The sequence below is a fragment of the Sciurus carolinensis genome, chromosome 13 (genome assembly GCF_902686445.1).
Source record: "Sciurus carolinensis chromosome 13, mSciCar1.2, whole genome shotgun sequence".
NCBI lineage: Eukaryota > Metazoa > Chordata > Mammalia > Rodentia > Sciuridae > Sciurus > Sciurus carolinensis.
This window is the reverse complement of record NC_062225.1, coordinates 24,671,386-24,684,356: the sequence shown is the minus strand read 5'-3', so window position 1 is coordinate 24,684,356 and position 12,971 is coordinate 24,671,386. Positions and strand designations below refer to the sequence as shown.

Below are 12,971 nucleotides of genomic sequence, written 5' to 3'. Positions count from 1 at the left end.
CTGCGCTATAGGTTCACTGAGTATTTTATTCCTAATCATGAAGAGCAGTCATTTTGAGGTCTGGGGCAAGGGGTCTGTCAGTTTTTCTTGGGCCTTTGCCCTGGGCCTCCACTCAGAAGGTCTGCTATTCCCAGCTGGGCTGCACCTGGGGAGAGGGCAGCCTGCTTCTGGAGGCCCAGAGTCCCTGCCCAGGATTAGCAGACTCACTTCACTTATGAAGGGAAAGAGAAGGGATTGTTTGACTGACTCATTCTTCTAATAAAGAAAAAGGGAAAGAAAATGTCCACTGTTTGATTACATTCAGATGGGGCTGAATTTAAGAGGTGGTGGTGGGTAGTTGCACTATACATTTTAAATTACTGAGAAAATAAAAATGAACTCAGGGGCTGGGGAAATAGCTCAGTTGGTAGAGTGCTTGCCTTGCAAGCACAAGGCCCTGGGTTTGATCCCCAGCACCGCAAAAAAAAAAAAAAAAAAAAAAAAAAAAAAAAAAATGAACTCAGACTGAGAGAATAGAAACTTTGCCTGTCATTCATGGCAGGGAAGACAGACACAGATTAAGTTTTTGTTTCAGCAAAGAAATGTTTCTTGACTAGGGCTACAAAGTATCAGAAGGACCCCCTTTCTTTGAGTAAGTGCTCATTCAGAAGTTGAATTCTGGCTGGGGAGATAGCTCAGTTGGTAGAGTGCTCACTTCACAAGCACAAGGCCCTGGGTTCAATCCCCAGCACTGCAAAAAAAAAAAAAAAAAAAAAAAAAAAAAAAAAGAGAAGTTGAATTCTCTAATATCATGGATTGCCAGAGACTTTGCTGTTTTAGTCATATCATTAGGAATGAAATATCCAGCTCTTGATGGCAGATCTAAGCCACTTTGCCTGATGGATAACCCAAAGTGATTGGGTTTAAATTAGTTTCTGGTCTCAACATTACAAACAGTTGTTTTCTTTCTTTCTTTCTTTATTATTTTTTTTTGGGGGGGGAGTAGTTACTTAGAATTGAACCCAGGGGTGTTTACCACTGAGCTGCATCCCCAGTGCCCTGCCCCCACTTTAAAATTTTTTTTGACAGCGTCTTACTAAGTTGCTGAGACTAGCTTTGAACTTGAGATGCTCCTGCCTTACCCTCCTGAGTTGCTGGGACCGTAGGTATGTGCTATGGTGTCACGATCCACACTAATCTTAGCTTTACAGTTGCCATGGAAACAAGGCCCTAAGTCCACTTATCAATCTAGACCTAGGTTGACTAGGAGCAAATGCTGGACTGCTTTATATTCCATTTCCCCCAACTTTATCTTTTTCCTTTGGCTATGCACCCATCATAACCCTGCTATGTGGCCTTCTTTGTTGCAACTCTTCAGTAAACCTGACTTTGTTAGAGAAAGGCTAGTCCCTGGGGGCTTTAGGCCGACTGGGCTAGGATTACAATGTGCTTTTAGCATTTAACCCCTTTCATGGATCTTAGGTCTGTATTTCAAAGTGTTTATTGAACAGTTACATCTGGAATGCCCAAGTATCTCAATGTACATGATCAGTGCAGATGTTTATCTTCCTCTCCACTAAACCAGTATGCTTCTTGCCTCCCTTATCCTGATTAATAAGCATTGGTATTGAACTAGAAATCTAGGCATCATCCATGACTCTTGGTTCTTCCCTGTTCTTCCACACTCAGCAAGCTCAGCTGTACCCCAAGGCCCAGCACAGTGTGGGGTGCAGTAGGTCTTCAGAAGCTAGCTGAATAGTGAGTGAGGGAACAGATCCCGGGCAACTGCAGTTTCCGATCGCAGCCTTCATGCCCTCATGCTGTCCTGGATAACCTCTGTTAGGTTAGCTCAGCTGAGACCTCTCCGTCTCAGCTCCTCTGGGATGCCCCCTTGATTCACTCAAGGAAGAAACCTGTGTGTCCCCAGTGCACTTTGTAGACCCTCATTTGAGCAATGATCACAGTGTTTTCTAGTTATTTGTTTACTTGTTTGTTTGTGTTTGACTCCCTTGATGGCTCTGAGTTCCTGGAGGGCTTGTTCATTGTGATGCCCCCTGAGCCTGGTTCAGTGGGAGTTTGCAGATGTCTGTGAAGCAAAATGCTTTATTCGAATTTCTCCCTTAGTGACTTTAGTAGCAAGTGGCAAAAGAGGGCTGGCGGGACTGGGATAGGATCAAGACCTCAGGGCAAGTCAGGTTGAAGGTGTCTGCTGGAGTATCTTTTAGAAGTTGCTTTGCTCACATCTGCCCCTGCTCATCCTTATCCCTCTTGGACCACTGACTTCTCAATTGTTATCCTTACCCTGCCTTCAAAGCCCAGCCCAGGCTCTATCCCCTTCAGGAAGTCTGGATGCTTCAGGAAGCCACTGGCTGCTCATCAGCTCACTCATTCATTTAAGTGAGTCTGCACAGTCTCTCCTAGGTGTGTGAGGAGGCTGGTAGCCAAGGTGGATAAGAGAGGAACAGTTCACATCCCACACCCTTCAGGAGCTCATTGTCAAGTATATTACTTAATATTACCAGCTTGTACTTTAATTTACATAGATTTAAAAAATAGAATATTGTTTCTATGTATCACTCCTAATACTGATTTTTTTTCATTTTAAAAGCAATTTAAAAGATAATAGAAATAAAATCACCCATAATTCTATTACCCAGAGGCAATATCTGTTAATATTTTAATGTATTTTCATCTAGCATTTTGAAAAATATGGTCTGTAATTTTTTTCCTTTGAAACACCCTCCCTCTTACAGGAAAGTTATCTTGTAACTCTTGCCTTGCAAGAGTAGGGAAAACTTCCATGTGCCTTTTAGCTAGCTCTATCAGTTTTTAACTTTGTCACATTTTCTCATTGTTTTCTTTGTCTGCAGTGGATCAGAAAATCTAGAAATAGCAAGTATACATGATCTCAGGGATATCCACGGTCTGTTAAAAATTACAGTCGGGCATGGTGGTGCATGCCTGTAATCCCAGCGATTCAGGAGGCTGAGGCAGGAGGATCATAAGTTCTAAGCCAGTTTCAGCAATTTAGTGAGGTCCTAAGCAATTTAGTGAGACCCTGTTTCAAAATAAAAAATATAAAGCGCCAGGAATGTGGCTCAGTGGTTAGGCACCCCTGGGTTCAATCCATGGAATAATAATAACAACAAAAACAACAGGGACTGGGGTTGTAGCTCAGTGGTAGAGCACTAGATTAACACATGTGGGGCACTGGGTTCGATCCTCAGCACTACATAAAAATAAATAAATAAAGGTATTGTGTCCATCTACAACTAAAAAATATTAAAAAATATAATAACAGTACCTACATTTTCAGGTTATATGGCCACCTGTGTATTTATATGTGTTCTTTTTCCTCAGCTATTTGAAAGTAGATTATATCTATTCATCCCATAATGCTTCAGTGAATGTCTCCTAAGAACAGGGACACTCTCCTCATAACCACAGTGCAGTTATTATGACTAGGAAATTTGACATGGATATAATACTTTTTATTAATCTATGGTCCATATTCCAACTTTTTCACTTGTGTCAGTAATGCCCTAGAAAGCATTTTCCTGCTGAATCCAGGATCCAATCCCAAACCACACACTGTACTTAGCCATCTCTTTAGTGACCTTTAACTGTGGATCAGTGTTTTAGTCTTTGTCTTTATGCTATTGACAAATTTGATGAACAAGGCCAGTGGTTTTATGAAATGCTCCTTAATTTGGGTTTGTCTGAGGTTTCCCCACAATTATATTCTTGGAATGCCATCTTGGTGATGCTGTTCACTTCTCAGGGTCTCACATCTCCAGGCACAAAATGTCCATCTGCCCCCTCAGTGGGCCTTTTAACATGTCCCTATCACTTTGGCAGGGGTGGCACTTCATTGCTTTCTGGCACAACAAAACATACCAGTTTCATCTTATACCATCCATGCCCAGCCCTGGAACCTGCCACTTCCCTAGGGAACCTTGGTTCCTTTTACCAGGGTCTGGATGTCATTTGGTAGTTTTGCTGTTCATTTAGTATCCATCTATTTCTATCTCCTGGCTAATTAAGTTGGAATTCCACTGCTTATGCATTTTATAAAAATCAGAAGCATTTTTCCATGTCATAACTGTTGTCTGAAAGCATGATCTTAAACATCTGCATAGTATTCAGTCACATGAGTGGACTGTCACTCAGTGACCATCTATCTTGGTAAATGGTGTAGCAGTGGAAAACCTTGGCATGTGCCTTTGACCATAACTCTGAACATTCTGATTGTTTTCCTAGACTGAGTTTTGGGAGGTAGAAATTTGCCAGGACAATCACGCGAGCATCATGTAGGCATGTTTTAAGTGGGGAATGGTTTCGGCCATTCGAGCTGTATGAGAGGCTAGAAAAGTGATTGTTTTAGCTAGGGATGCTGCCGAGGCTTGATCTGGTCTGTGGTCTGCACCTGCAGGCGGGTAACCATTGGAGGTAGAGAGGTTTCTCTGTGCAGGGGGTGCCGGGATGAGCAGAGGGACAGGTCTGATTGGTGCAGGAACTTTGGTGACCCAGGGCCTACTGCAGGGTCTTTATTGGGAAGGGAAAGGAAGGAAGATGACTGCAGGATCTGCTGTCCTTGTAAGCAAGGACAGGGAAGTGAAGGCTCCTTTCTGTACTGTGCAGAGCATAGTGCCTGGTGAGCTATGGGGCTCTAGGGAGGAATTTGGGGCAGAGCCCAGAGTGTAGTGAGGCATGAACCCCCAGTGTTTGCAGCCTTCCCCTTCATCCCTGAGCTTGGCACCCCCTTTTATCCCTCTTGAATTTGGCTTTGCCCAGCTGGCTTTGTCCCCATGTTGAAGGCCCAGCAGCAGTGTTGCTTGGTTTCCTTTCATCGTGCCTGGATGCTGGTGGCCTGCTTAGCACAAAGCCCTCCTTTGCGAGGGCTCCTGCTCTGGGGCAAGGCTGGAGAAGCTTGCCCATTAGCCTGCACCTCACAGCAGTTCTAGGACTGTTGCTGAAGCAGGGCCTGTGGGCTGTGAGTGTGATGCTGTCTTGCTTGGGCTCTGCCTGTGGAGATCTTTCCCTTGAGGGCAGAGCAGGACCTTAGAGAGGAGCCCTATCAGGGGTGGGCAGGATCTTCTCTCTCCCTAGAGTTCCTAAGCAAGGCAGAGACACTGAGAACTAGGCTCACAGTGATGCTTGGGAGCTTTTGAAGGGCTCAAGATAGATCTCAGGACAATGGGAGAGGGAGAAAAGTGGGAGGCACCTGGAAAAGAAGTTGGGACAGTCACCAAGTATCTTATGGTCTCTCTGAGTCAATTTTAGGAAGCCCTCTGCTCTGGGAAAGCTACTCCCAGGTCCCTGAGCAATGAGGCCCCATTGGCATTCATCACCCACATGGGGAGTCCCGGGGCCTGGGGGGCCCAATCATAAGGGCGAGCTGTGGGGGTGTTCCCAGTGTCCTCAGGGTGTGTTCAGCAGCTGACCTCCTTTTCTCCCCCCCCCCAGACGTCCTTCTACGGCCGCTTCAGGCACTTCTTGGATATCATCGACCCTCGCACACTCTTTGTCACCGAGGTAAGTTGTGGCTGTCATTCTCAACAGAAACCCCTTGGCTTCTGTACCTTGTCACTGCAGAATGTGTGGGCCATCTGTGGGACCACAGAGGGTGGAGGTGAGGGAGTGAAGAGGATGGGGAGGTGGGCAACGAGACAAAGGCGACATTGTCTGCCTGCCTCCCTAGAGTTCGTTCACTGTGCCATATACTCTTTCATATTATTGCATTTAGATCTCACAACAGTCCTTAAAGATAGATGCATTGTTATTGTTATTATTATCATTTAAAAACTTATTGATTACAAAGTACATAAATTACATGCTCATTCTAAAAGTTCAAATAGGGCTGGGACTGTAGCTCAGTGGTAGAGCCCTTGCCTAGCATGCTTGAGGCCCTGGGGTGCTCCCCTGATCCCAGAGAGGGAAAGTTCAAACAGTAGAGATGTGTATAAGTTGGACAGAAAGGGATCCTTCAATCATACTCCCTACCCAGTTTTCTCTTCTCCTACAGAACAATCATTAATGGCTTTTAGTGTCAGGTTTATTAAGACATTATTTACATTTTTTAGGTGTACAGTGCTGTGAATTTGGGCAAATGTATACATCATGTATCCATCACTGCAATCAAGATGTAAAACATTTCTATCACACTAACATGTTCCCTCATGCTTCTTCATAATCAATTCCCCTGACCCCAGCCCCTGGCCACCACCCATCTATTTTCTGTTTCTATTATTTTGCATTTTGCATGTATTAGCTCATCAGATTAACTTAAAACCACTGTAAGCGGGAGATACGATTATACATTCCATTTCACAGATGAATAAGCAGTAGAAGTTAAGTCTCATGCATGTGGTGCTGGCCAGTGGTGGAGCCAGGGTATGAATCCAGGTATGCTTGTCTCCAGACCCGTATTCTCAGCCAGTTTGCATTCCTGTTCAGGGAACCTGAGTTTAGGGAATTCCCTGGAGATTTCTTAGCCAGCAGAAAGCCTGAGCTCCAACCCTGGGCCACTCATGCCCTGAGCCTTTGAGGCAGCTTCCTATTGGACAGTCCTTCACTGCACTTCTCTGTGGTGAGCAATGCCTTTGCTCAGCCCTGGAATTAACAGAACAGTCATGGTGGGAGGGAGCACAAGGCTTGCTGGACACTTGGACCTAGACCTACCCCCAGTGTGCATGGGTAGCAGCCCAGTAATGTGGAATGTTGGAATTACCCTGATATGAATTTCCTGCTGCATCTCTGCAAGGACAAAGAGCTCAGTTATTTGACTGGCTGCCTTACTTGCTTTCTTGGGCTACCATATCTTAAGGGCAAGTCTGCTGAACTTTTAGGCTCTCTGCGTGGATTCTTCTAAGACGGAATCAATGCAATTACATAAAAAATTTTCCAAACTAGAGAGAATACGTACCTAGCCTAGGTAATATGTCATACTAGATAATTTCAGAACTATGCAAAACGAGGTACAATTGTAGTTCTGAAATCCCAGTGTAAATGCTGTCTGCTTGGTAGAGGAGGTAGCAGAGGCCAAAGCTTAGCTCAAAAGAAGGAGGTGCTAATGGTGGACTTTGAAGTCCATTGAGGAATGGCAGAAGGGGGTTTGGGAGGTAGGGAGGTGTGTTAGCTTTCCTTACTATGATGAAATACCTGAGAGAATTAACTTAGAAGAAGGAAAGGGTTTTTTTGACTATGGTTTCAGTTATTTCAGTCCATGGTCACTTGACCCTGCTGCTTTTTGGCCTTTGGTGAAAAGGCAGGGAAAGCTGCTCATCTTATAGCCACTGAGAAGAGATGGAGGGAGGGCGGGAGGGAGGAAGGTAGAGGTGAGGGGCGTGGTGGGAGGAGGGCTGGTCCCGGTTTCTCCTCCAAGGGCATACTCCCATAGCTTACCTTTCTTCTATTAGGTCTCACCTCCTAAGGTTCTACCTCCTCCTGGACTGGGGACCACACATGCAACACCTGGGCATTTGGGGCTCATTCCAGATCTAAACCACAGCAGGAAGTATTTCAGTGGTCCTCCTGATTACCAAAAGCAGACAGGGGATTTGGGGATGGATGAGCTACAGGGTAACATGCCACTTGGGCTGGGGGCCCACACCCTCCCTTTTCTCAGTCCACCACCATCCCATCCTCAGACCACTTCATTTTACACTTCTCTTCCTTGAGCCACATCTTTTTTTCTTCAGCTTTTGCATTTTGAAAACCCCAATATTCTTATACATCACTAAACCAATTTTGGTCTGTTTTGCCTCTCAATCAATGAAAAAACATGCTTTAAAAAATGATTGAAATGTCAAAGAAACTTAAATATTTACTGACTAGAAAATAACCAAGGCAGCTGGGTGTGGTGGCTCATGCCTGTAATCCCAGCGGCTGGAGAGGCTGAGGCAGGAGGACTGGCAAGTTCAAGGCCAGCCTCAGAAACTTAGTGAGACCCTAAGCAACTCAGCAAGTCTGTCTCAAAATCAAAAATAAAAAGGGTGAATACTTCAAATCTTATGCACCACTCTGCACTTCTGTAAATTAATTGGAAGGAAAATACTTATTGCACTTAAACATTGCACATGCCATACTTTGATCTTGATCTTTCACCATAAAATTAATATTGATATTATTTTGGAATGCTTTCTTTTTCTAAGAGGTAATGTCATAGTTTCATATAATATACTTTGGACACGTTGAGTTTTTAAAAATGAATTTATTTTCCCCTTCATGCCTATTGTAATGTTCTGAACAAACTTGACTGATCTAAGAGAATAAAGATAAAGTATTTAAAAAAATTTAAGGGGCTGGGGAGATAGCTCAGTTGGTAGAGTGCTTGCCTTGCAAGCATAAGGCCCTGGGTTCGATCCCCAGCACCCCCCCCCAAAAAAAAAAATTAAAAATAAAAAGGGCTGAGGATGTGGCTCAGTGGTTAAGCACCCCTGGGTTCAAACCTTGGTACCAAAAACAACAAAAACAAAAACACCAACACAGCAGAAGTTTTAGAATATTTTTAAAATTTCACACATTCCTTCTCCTCATTGAGATCTAATAGGTTCCCCAGAAAGATCTGTACCTCCCTGCCTCACTGTAACTGAGTCGCAGATTATTTCCAGGAGTACTTGTCAGCCTTTTGCAAAATTTCTGTTCCAAGAAGATACTCTAGACCCTAAAAGCTCTGGAAGGACTGGGTGGCACACACTGGTAATCCAGCAACTTGGGAGGCTGAGGCAGGAGAATTGCAAGTTCGAGGTCAGCCTTAGCAACTTAGCAAGACCCTGTCTCAAAATAAAAATTAAAATGACCTGGGGGTATAACTCAGTGGTAAAGTGCCCCTGGGTTCAATCCCTGGTACAAAACAACTCTGGGCTCTGGAAGGGCCCTGAATGGGACCTCCAGGCTGGCAAGTTGGTGAGTGGCCCTGATCCTCACTCACTGGCTCAAGCACAAGCAGACTTTTTGCCTAGGTCAAAGGGGAAATTAGAAGCAGCTAGATGAGCCTCTGAGCTAAGCCTGTCCCCCGTTGACCTGTAGGGCATGGGGCAGGTCTGGCACCATCCACATAGAACAGGGCTTAGATCTACAAAACACTGCTTCTCTCCCAGGGCCTGTGGCTGGTGTCCTGGAAGGAAGTCTGGGGCAGTGGCTGCCCAGTTGGAGATGTGGATGGCCCATTTATTGGTAGGGTGGGAGGACACAAGCTCTAGAAACTGGAGCTTGTCCCAGGGTAGAAAGATCCTGGGTAGCATGAGCCATCTGTGACCCGGTTCTGAGGGGCATACGCTGAGTCAATGGATAGACTCATCTTGAGAGAGTTTTGCAGCTGCTCGTTTGCAATTTATAACTGACCAAGCTTTAAAAAGATTCCAACCCTTGTATGTGTAATGAGGCGGAGGAAATTTTATTCACCATAATTTCTCTTAGGAAGAAGGCTGTCTTTGTTCTAAGAATGCCTTAAACAAAGGCTTCAGAGGAGGAGGAGGTTGCTCTGTTTGACAGGGGAAGAATTGTGCTTTCTGATCCTAAAAGGAGATGGGAGAGTGAAGGAAGAGGAGGAGAAAACAGTGGGAAGAAGAGCAAGAAACCCAGGGTGAGCTGAAAACCAGTACAAAAAATGCCATAGCAGAGGTATAGCTGGACTTAAGATTGTACTGCGTTTATCAAAGTTGTGAATTTGCACTATTGCCCCTTCCACCATAATTCCCAAGAAGTTGTCCATAAAATCTGCTTAGTTCACGAAATCTCTGTAAGAGTAGATCACTTGGGGAATCTTGAAGGGCTGTGAGCCTGCTGTATGGTGTGCAGCGTGTGCAGCATCAGGTCCAAAGAAGGAAACCACCAGGAGCTTGCAGAAACCCAAGGTGGAGAGTTCAGCCTTCTATGAAGGCCATGGAATTAGATCTATGTCTCTACCATGTGGCATTAGAGTTACCTTAATTATGGACTAAAGATGGAAGGCATTTGCTATTCTGAATTCAATAATTAAGGGTTGACATATTATCATTCTGAAGGGCATAGAAAACTAACTGGAATAATATTAATAACATCAACTCAATACTAATATTGGTGTAGTAACCTGAAACAAAACAGAATGTCCGATATATTGTTGGATAGAATAAATAAATAATTATACTGATAATGGAACCAGGATTTTCACTGGGGGAGTAGGGAGATAGAAATATGGAGTAGGAGAAAAGAAAAAGAACTGTGTACTGTTGTGTTTGAATTGGAAGTATCAGTATGAACTCATGATTGACACACACACATTTACATTATATTTCCTAATTTCCTCGTTGTGTTCACTGAAAGGGCCTAGATATAATGACACTTCAATAACGATGAACACACCTGGCATTCAAATGTTGGTTTCTAAATACCATTACCCACAAAAGGAACCAGGGCTCCTTGGAGAGATGGTAAAATCAGGTCAGAGGCAGAGAGAGTTGCTGTAGAAAATAAGGAAGTGCTGAAAGACACAGACAGGAATTGCCTTGAAAGAAAATCCACTGGCCGCTTTTGGGATAATTTGAGCATTAAGAACAGCAATAGGGGCTGGGGATATAGCTCAGTTGGTAGAGTGCCTGCCTCGCAAGCACAAGGCCCTGGGTTCAATCCCCAGCACCGCAAAAAAAAAAAAAAGAACAGCAATAGATGCTAACACATTGAATAAAAAATAATCCATGAGTCTGTAGTCATACTAAAAATGTGGGGAGGGGAAGTTCTTTGCAGAAGAATGTCAGCTAATAACTGTTGAAGGAAATAACCTTGTGTAACTTTCTCTGAAGTAACCATTCCTGTCAGGAGCATTATTGGATGCTCTTTCTGTAGAGTAGAGGTTTATTGAGAAACAGAGTATTTATTTTCTCTCAAAGTATCACCAGCAGATTGCTTACTTAGCAATGACAAAGAGGAAGAGGTACCTTTCTAAAGGGCTTGGAAGATATGCTTTAACCAGGTGACCAAAATTAGCCAACTGTGAAAAAATGTTACATGCCTTCTGATGTGGTGAGAGCCAGGTAGTAATCACTAAATACTGGAAGATGCACAAAGAGAAAAATAAAAACTTCTCATAATCTCGATTGCTAGGATTAATTAATTAATAATTAACTTTGCAGTGCTGGGGATTGGATGCAGGAGAGTTCTACCACTGTGCTGCATCCTCAGTCCTTTTTATTTCATTTTGAGGAAGGGTCTAGTTAATTTGCAGAAACTGTCCTCGAACTTGCCATCCTCCTGTCTTAGCCTTCCAAGTAGCTGGGATTAAAAGCACATACCATCTTGCCTGGTTTGCTAGAAATAATTGCCATTAACATTTTGGAGTATGTATATGTACAAACTTGGGATGTTTTATACAATATGTATATGTATATCTATATCTGTGTGTCTATGTGTATATATATAGCAAGAGAGATGGAAAATCATATGTGACATGTATGTATACATGATGCATCCTTTTTTCCATGAAGCATATATCATGAGCCTTTTTTCTTGTCATTAAATGTTGTTTTAAAATGTCATAACTGCATAATAATTCATTATATGGTTATTCTAAAATTTATTTAATCATTTTCTCTATTGTTGATCATTTAAGTGGTTTCAAATCTTTTGCCATTACAAATAACATTGCAGTAAATATCTTTGTACATAAATCTCACTGCACTTTATTTTCTTTGGATAAACTCCTAGAAGTGAAATTTCTGGATGAAAGACTTTAAAGTTTTTGAGATATATATATATATGTGTGTATATATATATATATGTATAAATATATGTATACATATATATATGTAAAAATCTCCCAATTGCCCTGTGGATTTTACCAACCTGTACCAAGATTTCCTCAGTTTATACTCCCAATTGCCATGAGTCAGAATCCTTAATACACTTTGAATTTTTGTCCATCTGCCTACATTTTTGGCCTGTTTATTACATCCAACATATACTTTGTACTTGTTTTTTTTCCTTTTGTTCATTTCTAAGTCTTTTAAGTAATTTTTTAAGATCCTGTTTTATAGTATAGATAATCATCTCCTGTTAGACTTCTAACAGATAGGTTGTTGTCTATCTTTTGCTTTTCTACAAAAAATGGTGTCAGGCGTATCACTTTTCATTTCTGCTAACTTCATTTTCTAAATAATAATTTCCCAAAGACAGGAGAAGCAGACTGGAGGCCATGGTTGTTTTTAACATTCTTGGGACAGCTGGATAGATTTATGTCCTGAAGTAACGCATCACTTGTCATGCTACCAGAACTGTAACAGTTTACCTCAATAGTCTCCCTAAGGTGACTGGAAGCCCCTTTCCTGGGGCTTATCAGAGGGAGGCTTATCAATGGTGGAAGTCAAATACCCATCCCATTAAAGACAGTTTTAACTCTGGGGATTTTGGAACTGCTAGGAGGGAGTAAGAAGGGGCATAGAATTACCAGTGAAAGACAAGAAAAGGACTTGGGACTTTGCCTGCACATGACCATTAACTTTGGCCCCCGAGTTCCACCACTTGGAAGTCATGATATTATGATTAAACTGTGATAAAAATGTATGGCCCTAGCCCAGGTGGTGGTGCATACTTGTAATCCTGGCCACTCAGGAGGCTAAGGCAGGAGGATTGCAGGTTTAAGACCAGTCTCAGGAAATTAGTGAGGCCCTAAATAACTTAGGAAGACCCTGTCTCGAAATTAAAATAAAAAGAGCTGGGGATGTAGCTCACTGGTAGAGCATCCCTGGGTTCAATTCCCCCACCAAAATAATGGTGGCCCTGTTTCCAGTAGACCCGATAAGCCCTGTGAGAGCAACCAGCTACTGAATGGTCAGGGCATGAATTGACAAACCTGACATCTCATGCATCCAACTGCCCATTTATTCTCCCCCATCCCAGCCCTCTTTACTTCTTCTTTAAAGTTGTGTTACCTCTGGGACTCTCAAACTTTTCACTTTTCCTGAAATGCCCAGGTTTCCGATGTACCCACCTCCTCTACACATTTAAGATGAATTCCT

At 43.0% G+C, this 12,971-nt stretch overlaps 1 protein-coding gene across 3 annotated transcripts in view; it reads left to right on the top strand.

Moving 5' to 3' along the window:
- Sfxn5 (sideroflexin 5) overlaps positions 1-12,971 on the top strand; it is a 110,679-nt gene that overhangs the window by 5,984 nt on the left and 91,724 nt on the right. For all 3 annotated transcript variants that reach the window (XM_047522467.1, XM_047522465.1, XM_047522466.1), the window contains exon 2: positions 5,446-5,514. In XM_047522467.1, the coding sequence (XP_047378423.1) occupies positions 5,446-5,514 (69 nt within the window). The remainder of the gene's footprint in view (positions 1-5,445; positions 5,515-12,971) is intronic.